This window comes from Tachypleus tridentatus, chromosome 12 (assembly GCF_004210375.1).
Source record: "Tachypleus tridentatus isolate NWPU-2018 chromosome 12, ASM421037v1, whole genome shotgun sequence".
Classification (NCBI taxonomy): domain Eukaryota; kingdom Metazoa; phylum Arthropoda; class Merostomata; order Xiphosura; family Limulidae; genus Tachypleus; species Tachypleus tridentatus.
The window spans coordinates 23,101,009-23,122,525 of record NC_134836.1 but is presented as its reverse complement, the minus strand read 5'-3'; the positions used below and the strand labels follow the sequence as shown (position 1 = coordinate 23,122,525).

General features: G+C 32.3%; 1 protein-coding gene across 6 annotated transcripts in view; it reads left to right on the top strand.

The window, feature by feature from the left end:
- LOC143235176 (uncharacterized) overlaps positions 1-21,517 on the top strand; it is a 118,316-nt gene that overhangs the window by 60,693 nt on the left and 36,106 nt on the right. For all 6 annotated transcript variants that reach the window (XM_076473074.1, XM_076473071.1, XM_076473072.1 and 3 more), the window contains 2 exons: positions 1,116-1,225; positions 5,247-5,448. In XM_076473074.1, coding sequence (XP_076329189.1) covers positions 1,116-1,225; positions 5,247-5,448 — 312 coding nt within the window. The remainder of the gene's footprint in view (positions 1-1,115; positions 1,226-5,246; positions 5,449-21,517) is intronic.

Here is a 21,517-nt window from a genome sequence, read left to right as displayed (position 1 = left end):
TCTTAGCAGTATCTGTAAGTTTGTCATTTGGATTGGAAATATTATTGTAGTTGTGTAATTCAGTGTGATAAAGTTTTACATAAAACAGGAAAAGTGAAGATTATTCAATAAATCCTTTTGAAATAAAGAAATTAAAGTGTATATAATATTAACATTTGATTTATTAACTACTTCGTTGATGATAGATTTATTGATAATAAAGTTGTTTAATTAAATTTTGAGTCTAACTCTTGAAAATCTTATGACTTGCTCTTATTTATTGGTATACAGAAAGTTAAGTTGATATGGGTTGGAATAGTGCTACAGCTCTCTCAGAGAGGTGTGATGGATTTAAATCACATCATAACAATCTGAGAGCCTGTTAGGTTTTTTGATCATATGTGACACAAATATTTAGTATTGATTCTCTTATCAAAATGACTGTTGCTTATGACTTTACCTTTTCTTCATTATGAAGATAATTTTCTGTCTACCTAGAGGTCAGTTGTTCTATTTTGACAATAGATTTGCTTGGACTGCATTTAAATTATATATCCACCCTGAGATATATTTTTGTTAATTTTTCTGTTTGCTCATTTGTCTTTGATAAAATATGTGAAAACACTGTATTTTACTATAAAATATTTGCTACCTGTTGAAATAGATTTGAAAATTATATTTATTTCCTTTTTCTGTGCTATCCATTGACTGCAATATAATAATGAGTAGTAATTACAGTTCTATTCTAAGTTAGTTTAATTTGCATGTTTGTTGAGGAAAACTATTACCATTTTCAACAAATTACTTTTTCGCTTGTGATCACCATCTTTTTGGCTGTGAAGTTTTTCACAGTATGTACCAAAAACACATATATATTTTCCCACATTTAAGGGATTGATTATTGATCTTAAAAACTCACTTTTAAGACTAAGTATGAGAATGTAAGCTAATATATTTGTATAATTATATTCCCTCATTATTATCTGCTAATATAAAACATATAACTGCTGTACTGAGAAATTACATAAATCTGAATCCTTTTCAAATGTGTGAACAAAATTTTGCAAATACAAAGTAATAAGTCTCACAGATTTAATTTTTTCTGTGGAAATGAATTGTTTTTACATTCTCTACAGAAATTTCTCAGGAAACTTCCAGGTGGTATTTTTGGTCCACAAAATGAAGAGAGGCTCTTCAGCATCATTGATCTCGAAAACACTGATGAAAAATGTGATGAAATTCATAGGTAAGAGTATTAAGATGTTAGAACAAGAGATATAAAAAAAACTTGTGTTCCAGTTTTGGTCCAGAATATGATATTTGATGATTTTAAGCACATGTGATAGAAACTACTAATAAATCTGTTTTCATAGTAGTTTTCACAATGGAAAAATCAAAGTATTGGTACATTTTTCACTTGTAATAGGCTGTTAACAATACCAACATGTATGTTTTATAGCGTAATGTTAACAGAGCTGCACTTTAACTTTTGTTTTGTATGTTGTAAAAAATAATAGTTATAAGTCACAAAACATTGTGTAAAGAGCCACATTTCCAAAAAGATTATTCTGAATTTCTTATTAAATAGAGATTAAAGCTGGCATGTTATTTAAAATGAAGGATGGTCATGGTAAAACACTTTGTTCATCAGCCAGTAAAATTAAATGTTTCTTTGTAGGTTTTAACTCATTGTGTGCATCCTTAACCAGCAATATTGTTGTATTGTTAGATAAAAGCTTGACCTATTTTAAAATTTATAATATGTTCTGCAAGTTTCTACTTTTTTTTTCTTTTTAAGCAAATAGGTGTGATTCTCCTATCTATAACTATATGGTGAAAATCAGTAGGCCACACACAAATACCCTGTTTAACATTTCAAAATATTAAAAGTTAATGGGTCACACACACACACATACCTTCTTTAATGTTTTACTCCTGACACTCCAGTTAGACAAGTGTATAGTAATTCTGAAGTTAAGAATTTGCATCACATGGCTTTGTTTAACCATAGGTTCAAATCATTATTTATGCACAATATTTTAAAACTAATATTACCTTGTTATTAAATTTTTAAACTGTTTAAAAAAGTTTGAATTTTGTTCTGCAATTTTCTAAAACTTTTAATCAGTGACTATTTAAGTACTTTCAACACAGGATACTTTCAAAATAAATATACTATTTTGTTAATTCTATTAACGGGTATTTCAATTTGTCCCTTTGTTCTCATTGTGCATTTGGATATCAACATATATCACTGCTACCACTAGCATATATATTACAGTGTATGCCATAACATCTAAGTTACCACGTTTTGTTACTTGTCTTATTTTTAAACTTAACATTTTCATTGATTACATCACTAACCCTTTGTTTATTGAATTCTGTCAGGAAGAAGTGTTGTTTATTGTTTCTTTTTATTTTCTTCCCAGGTTTAACTTTTATTTTATGAGGGGTGTCAGCTATATGTAAGAACTTTCTATTATAGAAGGTACCACTTGAAATAGATTGTTTATTTTGCAAAGCCCCGAGTGACATACACAGTTTTACCCCTATTTTTCTTTCTGGTCTGTCTGTTTCATTTTTTTATGAAATTTGTTTGGCATTTGTACTGTAAGTAGTTGGTAAGGATTTTTTCAAATGTCCCCAGTATTTGTGTATGTCCAAGCCTGTCATATGAATAAAAATCATTTTATTTCACAGAAAACCATATTATTTAAGCTAATTTCAAAATAACGATATGTTGAAAAATGTATTCTGATACCAAATATAAAAAAATTATTCGTATGAAAGAAGCATGCTTTATATGTCAATTTTATTATCCTACAGTATTTTTCTGCCATTTCATGTTAGATGTACCTTTTAACATGTAAGAGCTGTTTTTTTTTTCATTGTTGTTGCTGCTTTTATCAAATAAATTATTTTTCTTTCAACATTGGAGCATTACTTTTTTTTTTAATAGTTGTGAAATTTCTTGTTACTCAAAATGTTTTTGTTGTAATCGTGGTCAGCATAAAAGAAACAAAATGTTTCATTGCTTTTCTTAGTAGGTCGAACATGCTCAGACCTAAATTCTATTTTGGTTCAGTCCAGATGGTCATGGTTATTTTTAAGTCATACTATTTAGGTTAACAACTTCTATTTCTGCTTTTGCCTCAGTTACAACTTGACAATCTATCCATCAGTCCATTTTCACATTGTGCAAAAATAACCACATAATGAAGACCTTAGTGCAAGGTACTTTTACTTTAAAATTTATTTTTATAGTTTCAGCTTTCTTCAACTAATATTTAAAGCAGATGTAGAATTAGGCTAAAAAAAACTTTCTTGGTTCCAGTAAGTAATGAGCATGTCAATTTTACAAATTTTGTGTATAGATTATAATTTCTTTTAATGAATAGCTTTCAATGTATATGTGTCTGCACAATTTCTGTGGAGGATCTTAATTTATTGTATTGTTTTTTACTGAAAAGTTATTTGTGAGCCAATTATTCTGTTGCTAAAAGATAATATGACAAAGTAGTTTGGTTTGGATGTATAGTCATTTACTAACTACCAGTAACCTAAAATTCTGTAAGAACTAGGCTGTTGCAGTAGAACTGGTGGCCTAAAGAACATATTAGGCCTCTACATATATTTTTCATTGAACTTCATGTATTTGGGAGGAAAACAAATTAACAAGCTAAAACAGTTGGCTTGTAATATACTACTTATTAGTAATAATAAATAGGTTTTGAATCCAACAACTTACATAACCATCTTTGTTAATGGCACCTGTTTGCAAATTTTGTATTATCTTCCAAATGCTCTTGTTATATTAATCTGTGTAAGTAAAGTATCAGTGATGAGGGGTGTCCCCCATTTTAACTACTGCACTCCATCTTTTTTAACTAGAATTTCACTATAATGTGTAAGAATGGTCTTTATGTAATGAATGTGTACATATTCTAGGATAAGGAAAGCTTTACTTGTTGGCTGTGTTACTTCTAAACTTAAATTTTTTTAAAATATGTATATGTTCATTTTGTACATTTACTTGTGTATTTTTTCAAAGTAATTTCAACAGATGTTCTAGAATCTTATCAGATGATTAACAAACATCTGTCCTTTTTGTGTAGGGGAGAGAATGAAAAGAAACTGGATTAACAGTATTCATTAGGAGGTGTAAACCAATCAAACTTGGTGAATTGGTATAAGCCTGTTTGTGCTCGGAAAGCTAGGACAAACAAAATTTACTTTTTTTTCAGTAATGTATTAGTAATGGAAAAAATGGAAGACGTTACCAGATTCACAATTAATATCACACTGTCTAATGACAGTTATTTTTAAATGACAAAATAAGCTTAGTAACCTCAATGAAGAAAATGGAAGAACCAGTGTCTTTTTATTTTTTATTTCCAAATATATTTACTGTAGATAAAAAAGTATCGGTAATTCCAATCGTTAATCAGTCAATCTTCAGAATAGTATTGTTTTATTGTTTCGTCATTCATACAGAAAGTTGGTAATATATAGTATAACAAGTCACGTTAAGTCAATACTCGCTTCGTATCCGAGATATTTACAAACCCTTGTGGAAGAAATGTGGTACCAGGGTATGCTGTAAATCACTATTTTTCATCTCACTGTCACGCTGTTGCTTGTCACTTTGTTTTATACCTGTTGATGTTTATACAGTATTTACCATGCATTGCAGTGACGTACACAATTCATTGTAGTGTCTTATTCAGAGCAGTGTTCATGCAGTTTAAACTTACATGGCTATTGAATTGAACATAAATTGTATTCCTCAATTACATTAGAGATATGGTTATAGTAAATAGATTTAAGTAATAATTGTTTTGTAAACTAGAGGTAACATGTTTTGATGTATTTTTTTTACAAAACCTCTTTTGTACCTGAAATTTGTACAAGTCATATTGGATATTTTTATGCTGTAAATAGCCAGAAACAATTTGACAAATTACATATTAAATGCCTTAAATATATCTGTTACATCTATAATTGTTCAATAAAAACTATTCTTTATTCCAGTAACACTTTGTAAGATTTATAATGTGCTAAAAGTTTGTGACTGAGCTATTTCTTTTCAGAATGTGATATTATAATGTAAAAATCTGTTTCATGAGCTTATTGCATAATTTACCTATAATTATCTTTGGCCTATTTCTTTTTTCTTATAAATAATTATTATTTAGTAATTTTAATCATGTTTTGTTTCCAGTATACATCTTACTTTATTGTAATTGAGATGAATATTTAATTGACAGGTTAATCATTTCTCTTCCTTCTGTTGCTCAACATTTACTGGTGCTTCTAGTTGGAACATTCCATACCATTGCCACTTCAGCTGAGAGGGCCCAAACTGGCATGTCCTCAGAAGCTCTTGGGGTCAGTGTTGCTCCCAGTTTTTTTCAGTCTTGTGTTAGTAATGGAAAAATGGCAAAAATGGAAGATGTCATCAGGTTCAAGGTTAGGTTTATTTCCTTTTATTATTAGTAGTATTATGTATATTAGTAATACAGATCTTCATGATGATGAACTCTGTGATGAATATCTTTCTGTGTTAGCCAAGAATATGCACTTATTGAAATTAAGGATATTATTGTTTGCAGACCATGTTATAGAGTTAAAATTTTATTGATCAAATTTTTTTTGCTCATACAGGAAACATAATTAGCTAGTAAAATCTCTTTTAGAAGGACTGCAACTTGTATATTTCAAAGTACACGTTCACCCTGCCACCATGAGTATTCTGTAGTGTGCATGACACAAAGTTTTAGTGTCTTGCATTCAAAACTTCATTAAACTATATTTTGTTTATGTTATATCAGTTAGTATAGCTTAAAACCTTAGTTAGTAATCCATATTTTAATAGTTAAATAAGTTTTAAGGTTTTAGTTCAATAAGGCAATATTTGAAAGAAACCTGAATTTCCTCCAGTGTGACACACTGATATTATATTTCTCTAGGCATATTTTCTTCTCTATTATATCCACTACCCCTCTGATGTGTACATAATTAAATGTAAGTAACTCTATATAAAATCCTCATTGCTCAGACAAACCATAATTTTTTATAGCCTTCATTTTTGTGAATCACTCCAGGATCATGCAGCTCTTGTTACAGAATTGAATTACATTACCTATAATCTACTAGAACTAGAAGAGGCAGCTCACTTGCATGTCTTGTGAAACATTTTTATTTTATCATTATTACTTATTTTACTTTTAATCTTGACTAACCTAAACATATCCTTATTTTTACACTTTTGTTGTTTTTATAATTATACATAAAAAATAAACTTGAAAAACAAGAAATAAAATACATTTTGAATCTTTCTTTCTTGCTCTTTGTTGTCGAAGAGAATTAATCTTCATTTTTTGTACTACTCATAGTGTTACAATTAATATTTTTTATTTAATTAAGTGATGCTTCAAACAACATAGAATAACAACATGCAAAACATGGGCAAATTTCATTACTTTTCAAAAATTTTCTGACATTTTTACTCTGTGACAAGAGTTATTACAAATTCATCCAAGCTATTTGTTAACTTTCTCATGGGAACAGTGTTTATTCACTGAGTGAAACTGACATTTAACAGTTTAAAACATAATGTTATATGCCATTTGATAGATGAAAGCCTTGAGTTCTTATTAATTATAGGTAATGTATAATTAAATGTAAGAGTGAATTATTAAAGAGAAGATGTGACAGGTGAGTGTGGCAGGAGGGGTCTGATTTCCTATTTGATACCTTCATAACCAAACAAAAGTGCTTTATGTTTATTCTTTGATAGATTGTTTAAGCAGAGTATTCATGATGAAACATTGTAGAATGGATGGCAACTGCCCGTTGTGGAGACACAAGTATAGAGGACGATGTTTTGAAAGTCATCCACCTTTCATCTTCAATTCAGTGTGTGTGTGTAGGTGTTGTTGGTCTTTTATAGTGTCTTGTTGGATTGTGGAGAGTGTGCTATGATTGGTTGGATTATCACTGTTTCTGATTGGAGGAAATATTTCCTGTAGATTCAATCAATGGCAGCTACAGGTTACTCACCTCTAATCTGGAATCTCTGTTTAATGAAGGTTTAATAGAATTAATATAAAATTATTCTTTGATTTTCTTTGTCTTCCAGAATTTGTCTGTGTCGATGATTCTTTTTTTCTCCCAGTTTATTCTGTGTCCAGTTGACGTGGCATACTCTACACTTGTGTCTCCACAACAGGCAGTCGCCATCCATTCTACAAAATACTTTATTTAATTTCATACTTTTTTCAAGGAGTAATGGATAAAATAAGGATGATGATATGCCAAGAAAAAATGTCACATGTCACATTAAGGTAAATTCAAGATTTTTTTTAAATATTGCCTTATAGAATTAAGAACTTAAGACTTATATATGATTAAAACATAAATTATTAGCTAAGATTTTGTTATTCAAATAAAATTTTGTGTCATGTTCAGCAAAAATACCTAGGTGAATAGGATTAATACCTACTTTTATTTGACTTGATGCTTTTACTAGCTTATGTAGTTATACAGAGAAAGCTTTGTGATACCAAAGGGGATTGACCCATAACAATAGATAGCTAAAGAGATAAGAATTTAACCATATTCATTGACATTCTTTTGTTAAATATAACATTCCTCTTATGAAAAACTGCTTACTGTCACAGTTACAAGTTAATAAATGTTTTACTGATCATAACACACAACATCATTGCCATTTGTTAGGTATGTGTTTCCTTAAAGCAACACGCATGTACAGTTACGGATAAAAACAAAATCGCCCTATGTGGGAAAAACCAGTTTAACTACTGCTAAACACTAAGTGGGTAATTTTTTTTTATTATAACTTATTGGGTTGAGGAATAATTTGTGAGCATTTTTTCAAGTTAAAAAAATATATTCATAAATGAAATGCTTTCACAAAATATTTCATGTCATTTGGTAGATAATTTTTTGCTCTAATAGATGGTGTGTTTGATTTTCATATGTCTTTAATTTTTGCTTTCATTTTCAGCTCATTAAATGGAATGTCAAGTGGACAAAATTGAGCATTTTCGACACCATCTGCTTTTCGCATTTAATTTCTTGCAATTTCGTTTACAACAATGCATACTATATACCTAGGTATTACATGAAATAAAGTATCATAATAAATGTTTTGGGTGTAATGTGTTCATGCATTGAAGTATTGTATAGTCTTGCATGTAATGCTTGAATGAAATTATTTAAAAACGCTCACGAATTATTCCTCAACCTAATACATTATTTCATTTTTCTCGTACCCAGTAAATATAGCTTGTTTTTAATTTGTATTTTACTTCATTGTGAAGTTTTGTAGCCAATTTACAAATGGGTAAAAGCTATTCCAACAGTACTAAGGCTTTCTTATTAGAGTACTGTACTTTTAAAGTACCTGAACTCTGATGTACTACACTGATCTAGATTTAAGTTCAAATAAAAAAAATATTTTGCACTGACTTTGCAGTATTTTGAACAGTCTTAAATTGTATGTCATAAATGCATTAACTGCACTGATTAATCTATTCTATAACGCATACATTTTAAAACATATATGTATCATTATCTTTATTCATGTTAAAATTCTCTATCATAATGTATTCTCTCAGTTTGAGATGTATTTGTTTAGTAAAATCTGTTTACTATTAGTTTGTTAACCCTACAGAGAATTTTAATGCACTGCCTGTGTCTGCAAATAACTGCTTGTAAACAAAATTTATGTACTTCTGTTGAAAATAATTAATGTACTACTCTATAAGAATGATGTTCCTGATTTCATGTTGCTTTTGGAACTACCTCCTTAATTGGATTTTTTGACTGTAACAAGCTTTAGAAAAAAATAGCAACATTAATCTCAAATCACAGACCTTTTATTGTATATGAAAACAAGCTTACAAAGGTTCAAAAAGTCATTGGAACTGAAGTAAGGGACTTGCCAAGTATGTGGTCAGACAGGATTGCTATGATACCAGTTTCTTTGACCATTGTTTTCCTGAAAACAGTTTTGAATCTTTCTGAGCCTTGAAGCATGTTTTTACTTTTACTTTGTAAACAGTAAAAGGAGATGCAAATAGTATCATCACATTGTCTTTTTTTTTTTGGGGGGGGGTTGAAGAGATAGCTCTCTTTCACATGAATAACCTTCACTAGGTTTGATATGGGTTTGAAGCTGTTGTTTTTCTTAATACTCTTCTTTACACATTTGCATCTGTGGAAAACATTGAAAGTTAATTTCTTAGAAATGTTGTGTCCTTTGACTCGACATTTTTCAACAGTATCACTAAGAAATTTCTTCTTCAAACAAAGTTGTGCAATATCCATTTAACCACAAATATATCCTAGCAGCAGTGTATTATAGAATAGGTGAGAATTTGTCCAAACCAAAATATATAGTTTCTAAACATGTTGCTGTTAGTGCTATGGCTCATATTACAAATTTGTTTTAGCATATGAAAACCGTTTATTTAAAGTATGGTGAATCATTTGTATCACAAAGTGTTTACTTTCAACAATAAGTTCCCCGTGGTGTGGATTCCTGTACATTGTGAGGGGACATCCCAGAAAACGTTCTGTTCTTTCAGTTTACCTCCTCTGTGATCTAAACATCCACACATGTGTTTTTCCGTGTGTGGTAACCCATGAAGGGGAAGAGAGGATATTGGTGGTTAAGGGTTCCAACCATAACATACCACTTTGGCCTTGAATTCCTGCAGACAAGAGGGCATTGGGACGGCTCCCCAGGGTCAATTGACTGGCTACTTGGACTAGGGTCAACTAAGTACCAGTGTTGGATGACCTCAATGAGTGTTGTGAACATTGTATCTGATGCTGACGTTTGGGTATAGTGCTCGTGAAAACCTGGCATTGCTGCAGTGTCCTTATTTGGCACTATAGTGCATACCCTCAAAGGGCTACATGGTAGGTGGAGTCAGTGGGCACCAAAACATTCTTTCTTTGTTATGGATCTCCCTAATCAAAATGTACAAAAAAATAGTGTAAAAACAGACCATCTTTAAATGACCACATCTTGAAGGTTTTAAACAGCAATCTTCAACTTTTTCAACACCTGTACCTCATTTTCCAATATTACACTCTTTATCAGACAAATCTCTATGGCAAATGTCCCCTTTTTTTATTCAGAAGGGACTAGAGGGACTTGCTGACTCTCCTAAGTCAGTCAAAAAGCTTCGTTCTGGTGACATATTGGTGGAAACATTCACTCTTAAACACAGTAAACTCCTCTTGCATTCGAAGGCCATTGGGGATATACCCATTGAGGCCACTCCCCATATTACTATGAATTCGTCACGAGGAGTTATTGTTGAGAGGGATTTTGAAGACATTTGAAGAGAAGGATTTTCTGCAGTGAGGTGTACCTATCCTCCCAAGGATGAAATTATGATACTCACCATTGTCTTAATTTTGACGTTTACATCACCACTTTGACGTGCCACCAACAAGGCAGGTTATCTTAACTCCAAGTTACAACCATATATTCTGAACCCTCTTAGATGTTTACAATGTCAGAGGTTAGGTCACTCGAAGACATCAAGTCATAGTTCCTTGACGTGTGCTCTTTGCAGTGGCAAGGACCACTATGCCTATGAGTGTGAAATAGACCCTCATTGCATTAATTGTAATGGCTCTCACCCATCTCACCTTTGTTCATGCCCTAGGTGGGTGGACAAAAAATAGGCACAGCATTTGAAAACTATTCACAATATATTTTTACCCTGAGGCTCAAAAGTAACTGTCCATCACCCCAACTCAGATTATATTGCTGCACTTCATTTTGCTGCTACAGTGGGAGTGCAGACAGATCTCTTCATGCCTCCAAAAGAATCTTTTTCAAACCATGTGAAAAGTCTTTTGACCTCCATGGTTAAGAGAGTTGAGGAATCAATGTCAACACCTATCTCTATCCCTACAATACATTCCAACAGACCTCCAAATTCCCTACATATGGTTCCAAGTACGGGCATTTTCTCTCCATCTTCTTCTCCAGTCCTAAGATGCATAATGATCATTTGTCCACACCCACAGTCTCTGGAATCTTCTTACAACATCGAAGACCAGCCCAATTGACCCAGAGTGGGATCCATGAAGTTTGATACGCCTTCCTTGAATAAAGAAAAAGACTAGGCCAAAAACAGAAGAGCTCTCCACCCAATTCACCTACACATAAGTAAAAATGCCCACTTTGATACAGTGGAACTGTTAAGATTTACATTTTAATCTGGATGACATCAAAGCACCGATTGATTCTTATCATTCTGCACGTCTTTCCTTAAAAGAAACATTTATGGAACCTGCGGATACATTCACCATTTGGCAGTTTCCTTTGTACAGAAATGACAGGTTGTGTATTGGATGAGTGAGTAGAGAGGTGGCACTGCTGGTTGATCAGCATGTGCCCACCCTGTCTTTGCCACTCAATGCACCCTTAGAGGCCATAGCCATCCGTGTTTCCTTGGGTCGTACCATCATTGTTTGTTCTCTCTATCTGTCATCTGGAGAGACCTATGTTCAATCAGCTCTTGGTGCTCTCATTGAACAGTTTCCGTCTCCCTTTTTAATCCTGGAGGACTTTAATGGACATTATCCTCTCTGGAAAGGTGAAGATATTGATGGGAGGGGTCACTCTGTAGAGCATATGCTCTCTGATCACAATCTTTCTCTCTTCAGTACTGGTTCTTATACTTGTTTTCATGCATCCAGTCAGTATTTTACTGCTATTGATATTTCAATCTGCTCCCCTTTACTCTTCTCCCACTTTTCATGGAGGATTGACAGTAACCCACAGGGCATTGATCATTTTCCTATTATTTTGAGAGAAACTGGCTGTGGACAAATCCACGTGACCCGGTGGAAGCTGGATCAAGCCAACTGGCCCTCTTTCACTGCTCTCACAAAACTTGATCGTGCCATTGTTGTAAGTTGTTGATAGATGACTGTGTCGCAGCAGTGACTGACTGTGTTATCCAGGCAGCTGCTCAATATATTCCTAAAACCTCGACGTGTTTTTCCATGGTATTCTCATCCATGGTAAAATCCTACCTGCCACATGACATAAAAGGCTCAAAAATGTGCATGGAATTCCTTTCGTAGGTATCCCACACTTTTGAACTGTATTGCTTTTCAACTGGCCTGTGCACGTGCTCAGCAGATAAGACATCAAAGCCCGAAGGAATCTTGGATTAAATTCAAAACCAGCATCTATTCTACCTGCAATACCAAAGTCATATGTGACAAGATTTGGAAGGTCAGTGAGCAGTATTATTCTGTCTCCATTTCAATCTTGCTCTCTGATGGCTAGGAAATAGCTGATGGCTGGAGCATTTCCAATACTCTCATCAAAAGCTTTTGCCAGGTATCTAGAACTTCTGCTTCATCCTTCACTTTCTTAGCCATCAATACTTGGCCAGAGCGATTGCCTCTTTCCTTTTAGGCTGATCATCTCTATGACTATAATTACATCTTTACACTGGTGGAACTCAAACTGGCTCTTCATTGGTCTGGGAGTACATTGGTCAAAACTAATGATATGTGCTACAAGATGCTGTGCCATCTCTCTTCTGCTTCTCTTGTTATTCTTCTGGTTATTTTTAACCAGATCTGGTAGGACAGTGTTTTCCCTGATGCATGGCATCACACTATTGTCTCACCTTTCTCTAAACATGAGAAGGATCCCAAGATTCCTTCAAACTCCTTTGCAATTGCTTTGATGAGTTGTCTCTGTAAGATTTTAGAGAGGATGGTTAATGCTCATCTTGTTTGGTTCCTTGAATCAAACAGTCTCCTCTTGCCCACCCAGTGTGGGTTTTGATGACAGTAGTCCACCGTGGACCGCCTGCTTCGACTTGAAACGTCGATCAGAGAAGCCTTTCTCAAGTGACAGCATCTTGTATCAGTATTCTTTGACCTTGATTCTACGGGATGTTATGTCATTTTGTGAGACCTACACTTATATGGATTGCATGACCATTTGCCCATTTTATTAACAGTTTTTTAATGGGCAGGTGATTCCAACTTTGTGTGGGTTTGACACTTTCCCGTTCTTTCCTACAGGAACTTGGAGTTCCTCAGGGCTGTGTCTCGAGTGTCACACTTTTCAGTATAAAGGTTAATGCCATCACTAAAAAACTCCCTCTTATTGTTGCAAATGGGCTTTATGTCGACAACTTCTGCATCTTGTGTTAGTCGTTGAACATGAGGTTTATTGAGAGGCAGTTACAGACTGCAGTCAATCATTTACTAAAGTGGACAACAGCAAACGGTTTTAACTTCTCCCTCTCTAAAACTGTTTGCATGCACGTTTGCTGCCAACAGGGTATTCACCCTGATCCTTAACTCTGTGTTGGTGAAGTTGTGCTTCCTGTGGTGCCTGAGGCAAAGTTCTTGGGGCTTATCTATGACTGTAAGCTGGCCTTTTATACCACACATCAAGCAGCTACGAGTCAAATAGGGAGCAGTTCGATGCTCTATGCTAAAGATACATTGTGCTCTTATTCGATCGAGACTAAACTATGGGTCTCTGGTCTATGGCTCTGCCAGGACTTTGGCTTTGAAGATAATGGACCCCGTTCATCATCAGGGGCTTCAGCTCTGCACTGGGGCTTTCCACACTTCTCCAGTCCAGAGATTGTACACAGAGTGGCATCAACCTCCTCCACACCTCTGCCATGTGCAATTGTCTTTACTGTATGCTTCAAAACTTCGATCCTTACCACAGTATTCCACCTGGGGTTGTGTTTTCCATCCTCAGAGGGCCATTATTCCTTTCAGCCTTCGTATCAAGGTGCAGTTAGATGAATTGAGTTTGTTCTTGGATAACATTACTGTATCCAGTGGTCAGCCCATTTCATAATGGCTCATTACCATCCTCAAATGTGACCTTTCTTTAAGTCATCTGAAAAAAGCAGATATTCCTGATTGGAAGTACTGTATTTTATTTGCTGAACATCTTTCAAACCATCTCTCCATTCCTGTTTATACCAATGGTTTGAATTCAAGGTGACTCTGTGGGCTCTGCCATGGTTTGTTGTGGTTCAGTGGTAGCACACAGAATATTCTCTGAAGTTTCTGTGTTCATTGTTGAACTGTATGCCATTTTTTTTCCCTGAATCACATAGAAACTAAGCAGTACTTGATTTTTACGATTTATACTAACTCTCTCAATTCTCTACTGGCCCTGGAATCACTTCCTGTTAGTTCTTACCCTGTTCTCGCTGAAATTCAAAACCGACTGGCCCATTTCTCTTTAGCATCTACTTCTATCCTCTATCCAGTTCTGGATATCAGGACATGTTGGTATTCGTAGGAACATACTCACTGACACTGCAGCTGAGTCTGTCTGCTCTGGCACTATCACTGCCTTGCCTATTCCATATATGGACTATGGTCCTGTATTCAAGGCTCAGCTCCATACCAGTTGGTAGTCAACTTGGAGTGAGCAATGTGAAAATAAGTTTTTCCAGATAAAACCCTCTACTGGACTTTGGCCATTTTGTTTCCATAGAGATTGGAAAGAAGTTGTCCTAACTAGACCACACATTGGTCACAGCATTTTAACTCAATGTTTTCTTTTATCTGGGACTGATGCACCAGTCTTTTGTCTGTGTGACACTCAGGTAACAATTGTTTACATTTTGCTGTCTTGCCATCTCTGAGAGTCATAACGACGGTACCATTTTAGACATGTTTTGTCCCAAGATTTACCCCTGACACTGTACAGTGTCATTTGCATTGGTGACACTGTCCACATTACAAATGTTTTTAGTTTTTTAAGGGCCATTGGACTTTTTAATGCCAGTTTAGATTTTGTTTTGTTTTAACATGATTCATTTTATGAATTTTAATAATTTTACTTTTAATTTTTTTACCAGTTGTTTGGTGCAGATAGCCTAGTTACTTTGTGCTATAAAATGCCAAACTACTATAAGTTTACAAAACCTTTTTTTCAATTTTTCAATTTTTTTATGTTAAGAAGGAATTATTAAACTATATTTTTGTTAAAGGAAACAACAAATACTATGTTTAAGGTTTCTTATAAATAAAAAAGACGCTATTAAATATTTAATAAATTTATTTCTAAACCAGTTTTATTGTTTTTTACTCTTGTAATTCTGTGCACAAAATATAAGTGAGATAAAACATGTTTGTACTAACTAGTATTTAGAAAGTCAAATTTCTAACTTGATTATAATTATAGTTTACATATTGAGTGAGTGTATAGATACTTTTAAGATTAAACTGTTTTTTCCAGTAGCTTGGAAAGTGACTATTTTCTGTTAGATAGACATTATAAAATGTAAATTAGGTAATCGTATGTATAACTTTTGAAATACCTGTAGTAGATTTACCAAAAATCATCTTTGTTGGTTGGTAAAATTATCTTTTTGGTTAGTAAAGAGTAAAATCATTTTATTTAAAGCAAAATATTGTTTTTATATTCTTGTGAATTTTAGTTATGATTGTATTTTTAAGCACTTGATTGTATTTTTCTCATCACTATATTTAAATAAAAGTTTAATGTGTATGTTTAAGTGATTAACATTTCATAATTTTGTTATGCTAGGTTTCTGTACATGCAAACTAAACAGTGGGTTTAGTCATTGGAAGAGATGATACATGAATGTATTTTATTACAAACACTTTAGAATAATTTTCTTTAGGTGCTGTTTTTATGCTTACAAAACAGTTTCTGAATTACAGGTACATGCATCAAACTTCAATAAGATGATCAAATGTAATCCATATTACTGAATATTTTCTTCCTTTATTAGGTCAACAAATTTTATATATTTAAAAAGTAAAATCTATCCTTGTAAAACACTGTAAATATTCAACCCAGTACATTTGCATGGATTTTCAAAATTTTGATATCATAGAATGCCATATTAATGATACAATTTAACATTCTATATTGTTTGAATTTTTTTAACCCTAAATAATTTTGAAAACTTGAAACATTTCCTACCAACTGTTTGTGGGATGGGAGAAACCTAGCATAACCCAAACTTGTGTGCTTACAGAGATGGACTTATTGTACAGTGTATTCACTGTCAATCCCTCTTCTTTTTCTGTGTTGCTCTCCCCTCCCTAACTTCCAGGCTCAAATTTCGGTAAGTTTCCCTCAATGTCCTGTTGTAAATGTTGTCCTGTCCAGTCCTGTTCCAGGCCTTTGTATTTTTCTTTCTTACCTTCTGATTGGTTATGCATCATCTATTTTAACTAGAGCTGTGATAATTTGATATTTTGGGCTGCTTGTTGCATATGGATGCAAGTTATATTTAGTTAGTATGATATTTTGTGCCAGACATTTTGTTTTAGGAGCAAAATGTATAGATATTTGTTTGTACATACATAGACATGTTGATGACTTATTTCAAGACAAAAAAGTGTATTTTCATATATACACTACTAGAAGTGTATTATAACTGTAGAATGTATAAAAAAGTACAAAAATGATATTTTATTTTCCTGATATTGTATTTTTCATGTTGGTGCAACTTAAATAGACTACTTAGAGATTTCATAAAACAAAATTACAAAAGTTTTTATATTCATCAAAAGAAATAAGTAAATTTGTCCAATTTATTATATTGTATAACAAAGAAATGTTAGATACTCTTAGTGGAAAACTTTCAGAATATTAATTGTGGATGGGTGAAATTTACGATATTTGCTTTCATTAGTCTATAAGAGTTTATGTATTTTCTTGTGGAAGGCCTTTTAATATTTAGGAAAAAGAAAACAGTGACATAACTTGAGCTAAAATATAAAATTATTTAAAGTTTTATTACACTACTATAATATTAGAATTGACGTATACAATGATACATTCAAAATTATTTGCTTATACAGAAAAACTAAGAAGAAAAACCTCATGTCTTCTATTAGCATTTTTTACTTTATGTAAATTTTCTCGATGCACTTGTTTTATTGCATTGTATTTTAATAGACTTTTATTATGCCTAGTGGTTGTCTTTGTACATGCAGCATTGTTAAAATAATGCTTTGTGTATCTTAATCATTTCTCTTTCATCAGATTACACTCATACATTAATACTCTTGATACTAACTTATTGTCATACATTGTTTAACAAATGACTGTATTTAACAACACTGATAAATTACTTTTCTTTGAAATTCAGATTAGAGTTAGAAAGAGTGAAAGTAATACATGTAGATTATTTTTCCATCTGATGCTAATAAGGTAATAAATTAAAATCACTATTGACAGACACAATTTTTCTGTTTAAAAAAAAATCTAGAGTAAATAAGAATAAAACAATGTTAGTAGACTTACCAGTCTTTATTTCATACCAATCGTTTCTATATGGTGTTGATAGAAACAAAATTAAAACCTTAGAAAATAATATTTATTGGGTGTTAACTCACAACATGTCTATTTTAGCATGATAATTAGCATGCTTTGCTCTTCGTAATTTTGTCTTTTCTTTTGAAAAATATTATAGCAGTTAGGCAAGTGTACAAGCACCTCAATCACGTCATTGTGACAATGAAGAATTTGCTTTTAAAATATTTGCTGATTTTATTTAATTTTTTTTGTAAACGTTAAACTTGGATTCTATTTTAATGTGAATGTATACATTTGTTAAAAAAATTGTTTTTCATTATTGCATACTTATTTAATTTGTTTTCAGTAACTTGATTTTTAATATTAAAAGTTGGTTTACAGAAGTCACAGTTTTCACATTTTTTTTATTTCAGTATTGCCCCTCCTTGTATAATAATGCAGATGATTATGGTTTAATAAAATGCTCAGTTGAAGATTTTCTCATCATTTTCTTCATTACAAAAGCAGCCAGAAGATAAAACAGTTGAAATTAATTCTGTTACTTGAAAAATGTATTTAAAACCTCTTTGTAAAGTTATTTTATACAAACAAAAAGTATAACCTGTGAATTGTTCTCTTGTTCTTAAGATTTTTGTATAAGTTTTCAAAACAGCTCTGCTTACATTTAGATTGTTTTTTGTAGACACATGGTTTTTCAAAACAGTTTTATGAGAAGTCTTAGATTAAACATGATGCACTGAATAACAGTGGGATCTGAGGCTTCTGTGTGCAGATCTTAATAGAATCTGGATGCTTTTGGTTGTGGTGGTTGTGATCAAAGTTAGTAATCATAAGTTAAATATTGTGAGACTTGAATCATCGAATCCAGCAGATTTAAGTGTTATATTTTTATTTATTAAGTGAATAATAATGAGCATGAGTTTCATCTGTATTAAATAATCCAAATACTTGCATAATCTAGCAGGTATGAAGGTTTGAGGTCAGTTTATTCCAAGCACTAACTTACAAAGGTTCATTTGAGTTAAGCAACCACTTTTGTGGCTTAACATTACATTTTCTACATCTCATTGTACAAAAGTTTTCCTGTGTACTTTGTTGTTAAACTCATGATTTTAATATTTTTTCCAAATTAAGAATATTATGTTGTGCATATGTCATGTTTATTGCTTTGGAGAACATTTTTCTAATATTAGAACTCTTGTAATTCTAATAGTTATTTGCTAGTGTTTTTGGTACTGTCTTATACATTTATATATCAAACATTTGTAACATTAAGATACAAAGTTTTGGCTGATGGAATAATTGGTTTATTTATACATTAAACTTGTGAGGTTTCCTTACCCATATGTTTTTTACAGTTTTAGCATGTTTTAAGTAACACTAGTTCATTTGAAAATTGTTATTACAATTATAAACAAAAGCCTTTAAACTAGTAAAAAGAAAAGAAAAGAAAGAGGAAAAACAAAACCACAATATACACACACACAGCTTTTCTTAAACATTTTTAATTTCAGTTTAACTGGTGATATTCAGGTTACACTTATCTACTAGCAGGTGGTTTCTGCTTTTGTGATAAACAAGCCTATGAACAAAAGACCCTCCCCTTTTAAGTCTCAGTATGCACATTTAACCTCTCTTGAACATTTCTACTTTCATTTTGACCTGTGATACTCAGGTGACACTTATTTACCATAAGATGGTTCCTGTTTTTGTGAGTTAAATAAACAGTGAGTAAGAGAAAGAAGAAGATGGTATGTAACATAATTTTAATATGGTAATGTAAGTTGCACATTCATCAAATTATTTACAACTTGTTTGGCAGGTTCATTAATTATACAAGAATCAGAGAGCAATAAGATAATAAAATTAAGTACAAACAGGTGTATACTGTTATATGAAAGGTATCATTGTTACTTCATCTTCATGAAGTTGATTACGTCAACCAAGCCCGTAGTGAGAGAGTTCATTCTCTTCATCTGTGTTTTGCTTTGTCTTATTCCTGACTCAGTCTTACATTACGTTTTAAGAATAGATATGTATAGTTCTTCTTCCCAGTCTGTTGCCACTATATTTGTTGCATTTTCTATTGAACCTTTTACTTCTGAGAAGCTTACAATCAACTAAAAATATAGTGGAATGGTTTTGGGCCATTCTGAAAAGAAGTGGGATGGCATTCCATCCCACTTTAATCTCTGATTATACTTTGACCTACATATGCTCATAGTGACATAGCTGTAGGTGTGTGGACTTATAACACAAGAAATTGGGTTTTGCTATCCATGATGGACACAGCAGAGATACCCCATTGTGTAGCTTTGTGCAAACATACATACATACATACATAACATTTTATAAAACAATTTACATTTGCATTTATTTGTAATTTTTTCACTTTTTGGGGAATAAGATTTTTAATCTTGCATTGTTAAAACTCTACTTTCATCTTATACATGCATACATATATATATATCATCATGCTAGTTGCAGTAAATGATTAACTGTCTTAATAATATACTCACACTAACAATTAATTCTCAGAGTAATTTTATTTAGAAAATTCTTTAATATTAGGTATTATTGTTTTAAAAACATACCTCCTGACACACACACACACACACACGCTGTTCTTTAAATACTATATCATTGATCTGATTGGAATATTACTGGATAGTTTATTTTATGATGTTGCTCTTATAGTTGACTTCTCGTGTTGTAGACAGTTGACAAAGTTTCCGTATAATTTCTTTTTATTTTAATTGTAGATGTAATTTTTGGTCCATATGAAGAGCAACGTGCATCATTCATGTAAAGACTGAAAACTAACACAATCTGCAGTGGCAGGTTGTGTATGTTATGTTAAAATGATTTTGGAGCCTCTTCTTGTCATTATAGTCCATGCCACTACATTCAGTCATGTTCTGTCTGATGACTGTTAATCTTGACAATAAGCTTGCAGCACAGAATCCAGTTAGAGAAGTTCCACTGAAGGCTGTCACGTTCAAGTCATTCTACTCTGTGTTCCATTCTACTGTATGAGAACAAAAATTTTCTAGCTTCAAGGTCTACAGTTTAATTGCAGAAAAATCTTTAAGTTCTGTGTCTGATGACTTGATTGGTATGGAATAGCCTAAATTCTTGTCGGTTCACTAGCTGCTTTAGGTACGTGAAGCAACATATATACATTTAATATGTGTTGCTTTTTCACATAGAGGTTCTTCTGATTATGTTGTTTCTTGTGGCATATGAATAATTTTTACCACTGATCTTTGTTCTTAGATTCTCACCTATTACAACATGACACATTTACTTACCATTGCTCGTGTGCAACTTGTTGCAAGTTTCTTTCTGAATGGTCATGGTATCTCATTTTGATCCATATTCCTTTGTTTTACAATGCCATTAAGTATAAGGGATACTCCATCTTGTAAGTTCTTCGTCTGAACACATCGTTATGATCAAGTGTATGAATACTGTGCATTTAAAAAGGGATGTTACTACCCTTCTAAAAAATGTTCACATATCAGTAGCACCAAATTACCCCAGAAATATCAAGTAATGTCAAAATTTACTCACGATATATGCTATTCCATAGTAACTTTATATCAACTGTGTTTGTTACTTGACTTGTTTACTTATAGATATTCAATATCTTTGTAATATACTGTATTTAATCTCTCGTATAAATTATAACCAGTGTTTCATGATTAATATTTATATATTCTCAAAACAATGTATATTATGTCAATTTTAAATACAACCATCCAGAAGAAAGTGGCTGAATCACTGTGGTACAACACAATACGAAGTAACTAAACAATGTTTAAAGAAATTAAATTAGGGTTGTATGCAGAAAATATGGATATCTGCATATACAGAAACGATATTGTTTCCTTTGGGTGACTCGCAATTCACTTGCAGTTTTATTAATTAATACTATTACATTGTAAGTGAAAAAAAAAAAAAAAACACCTACAAATTGTACATGCAGAACTGATAGGACTTTATATCTAAGCTTATTAACTGTGCTTGTTACTCATAAAGGGCAAAGTAATCATAATACATTGGTGTGTGACCCCAGTAAAGTGATTGTGTTTTAGGTTATGTTGTGTATCTTGTTAAGGCTTTTTGTCGTTGTTTTATACATTTATTTTGAAACGTAATATTGTTTTTGTGTATTTGTCA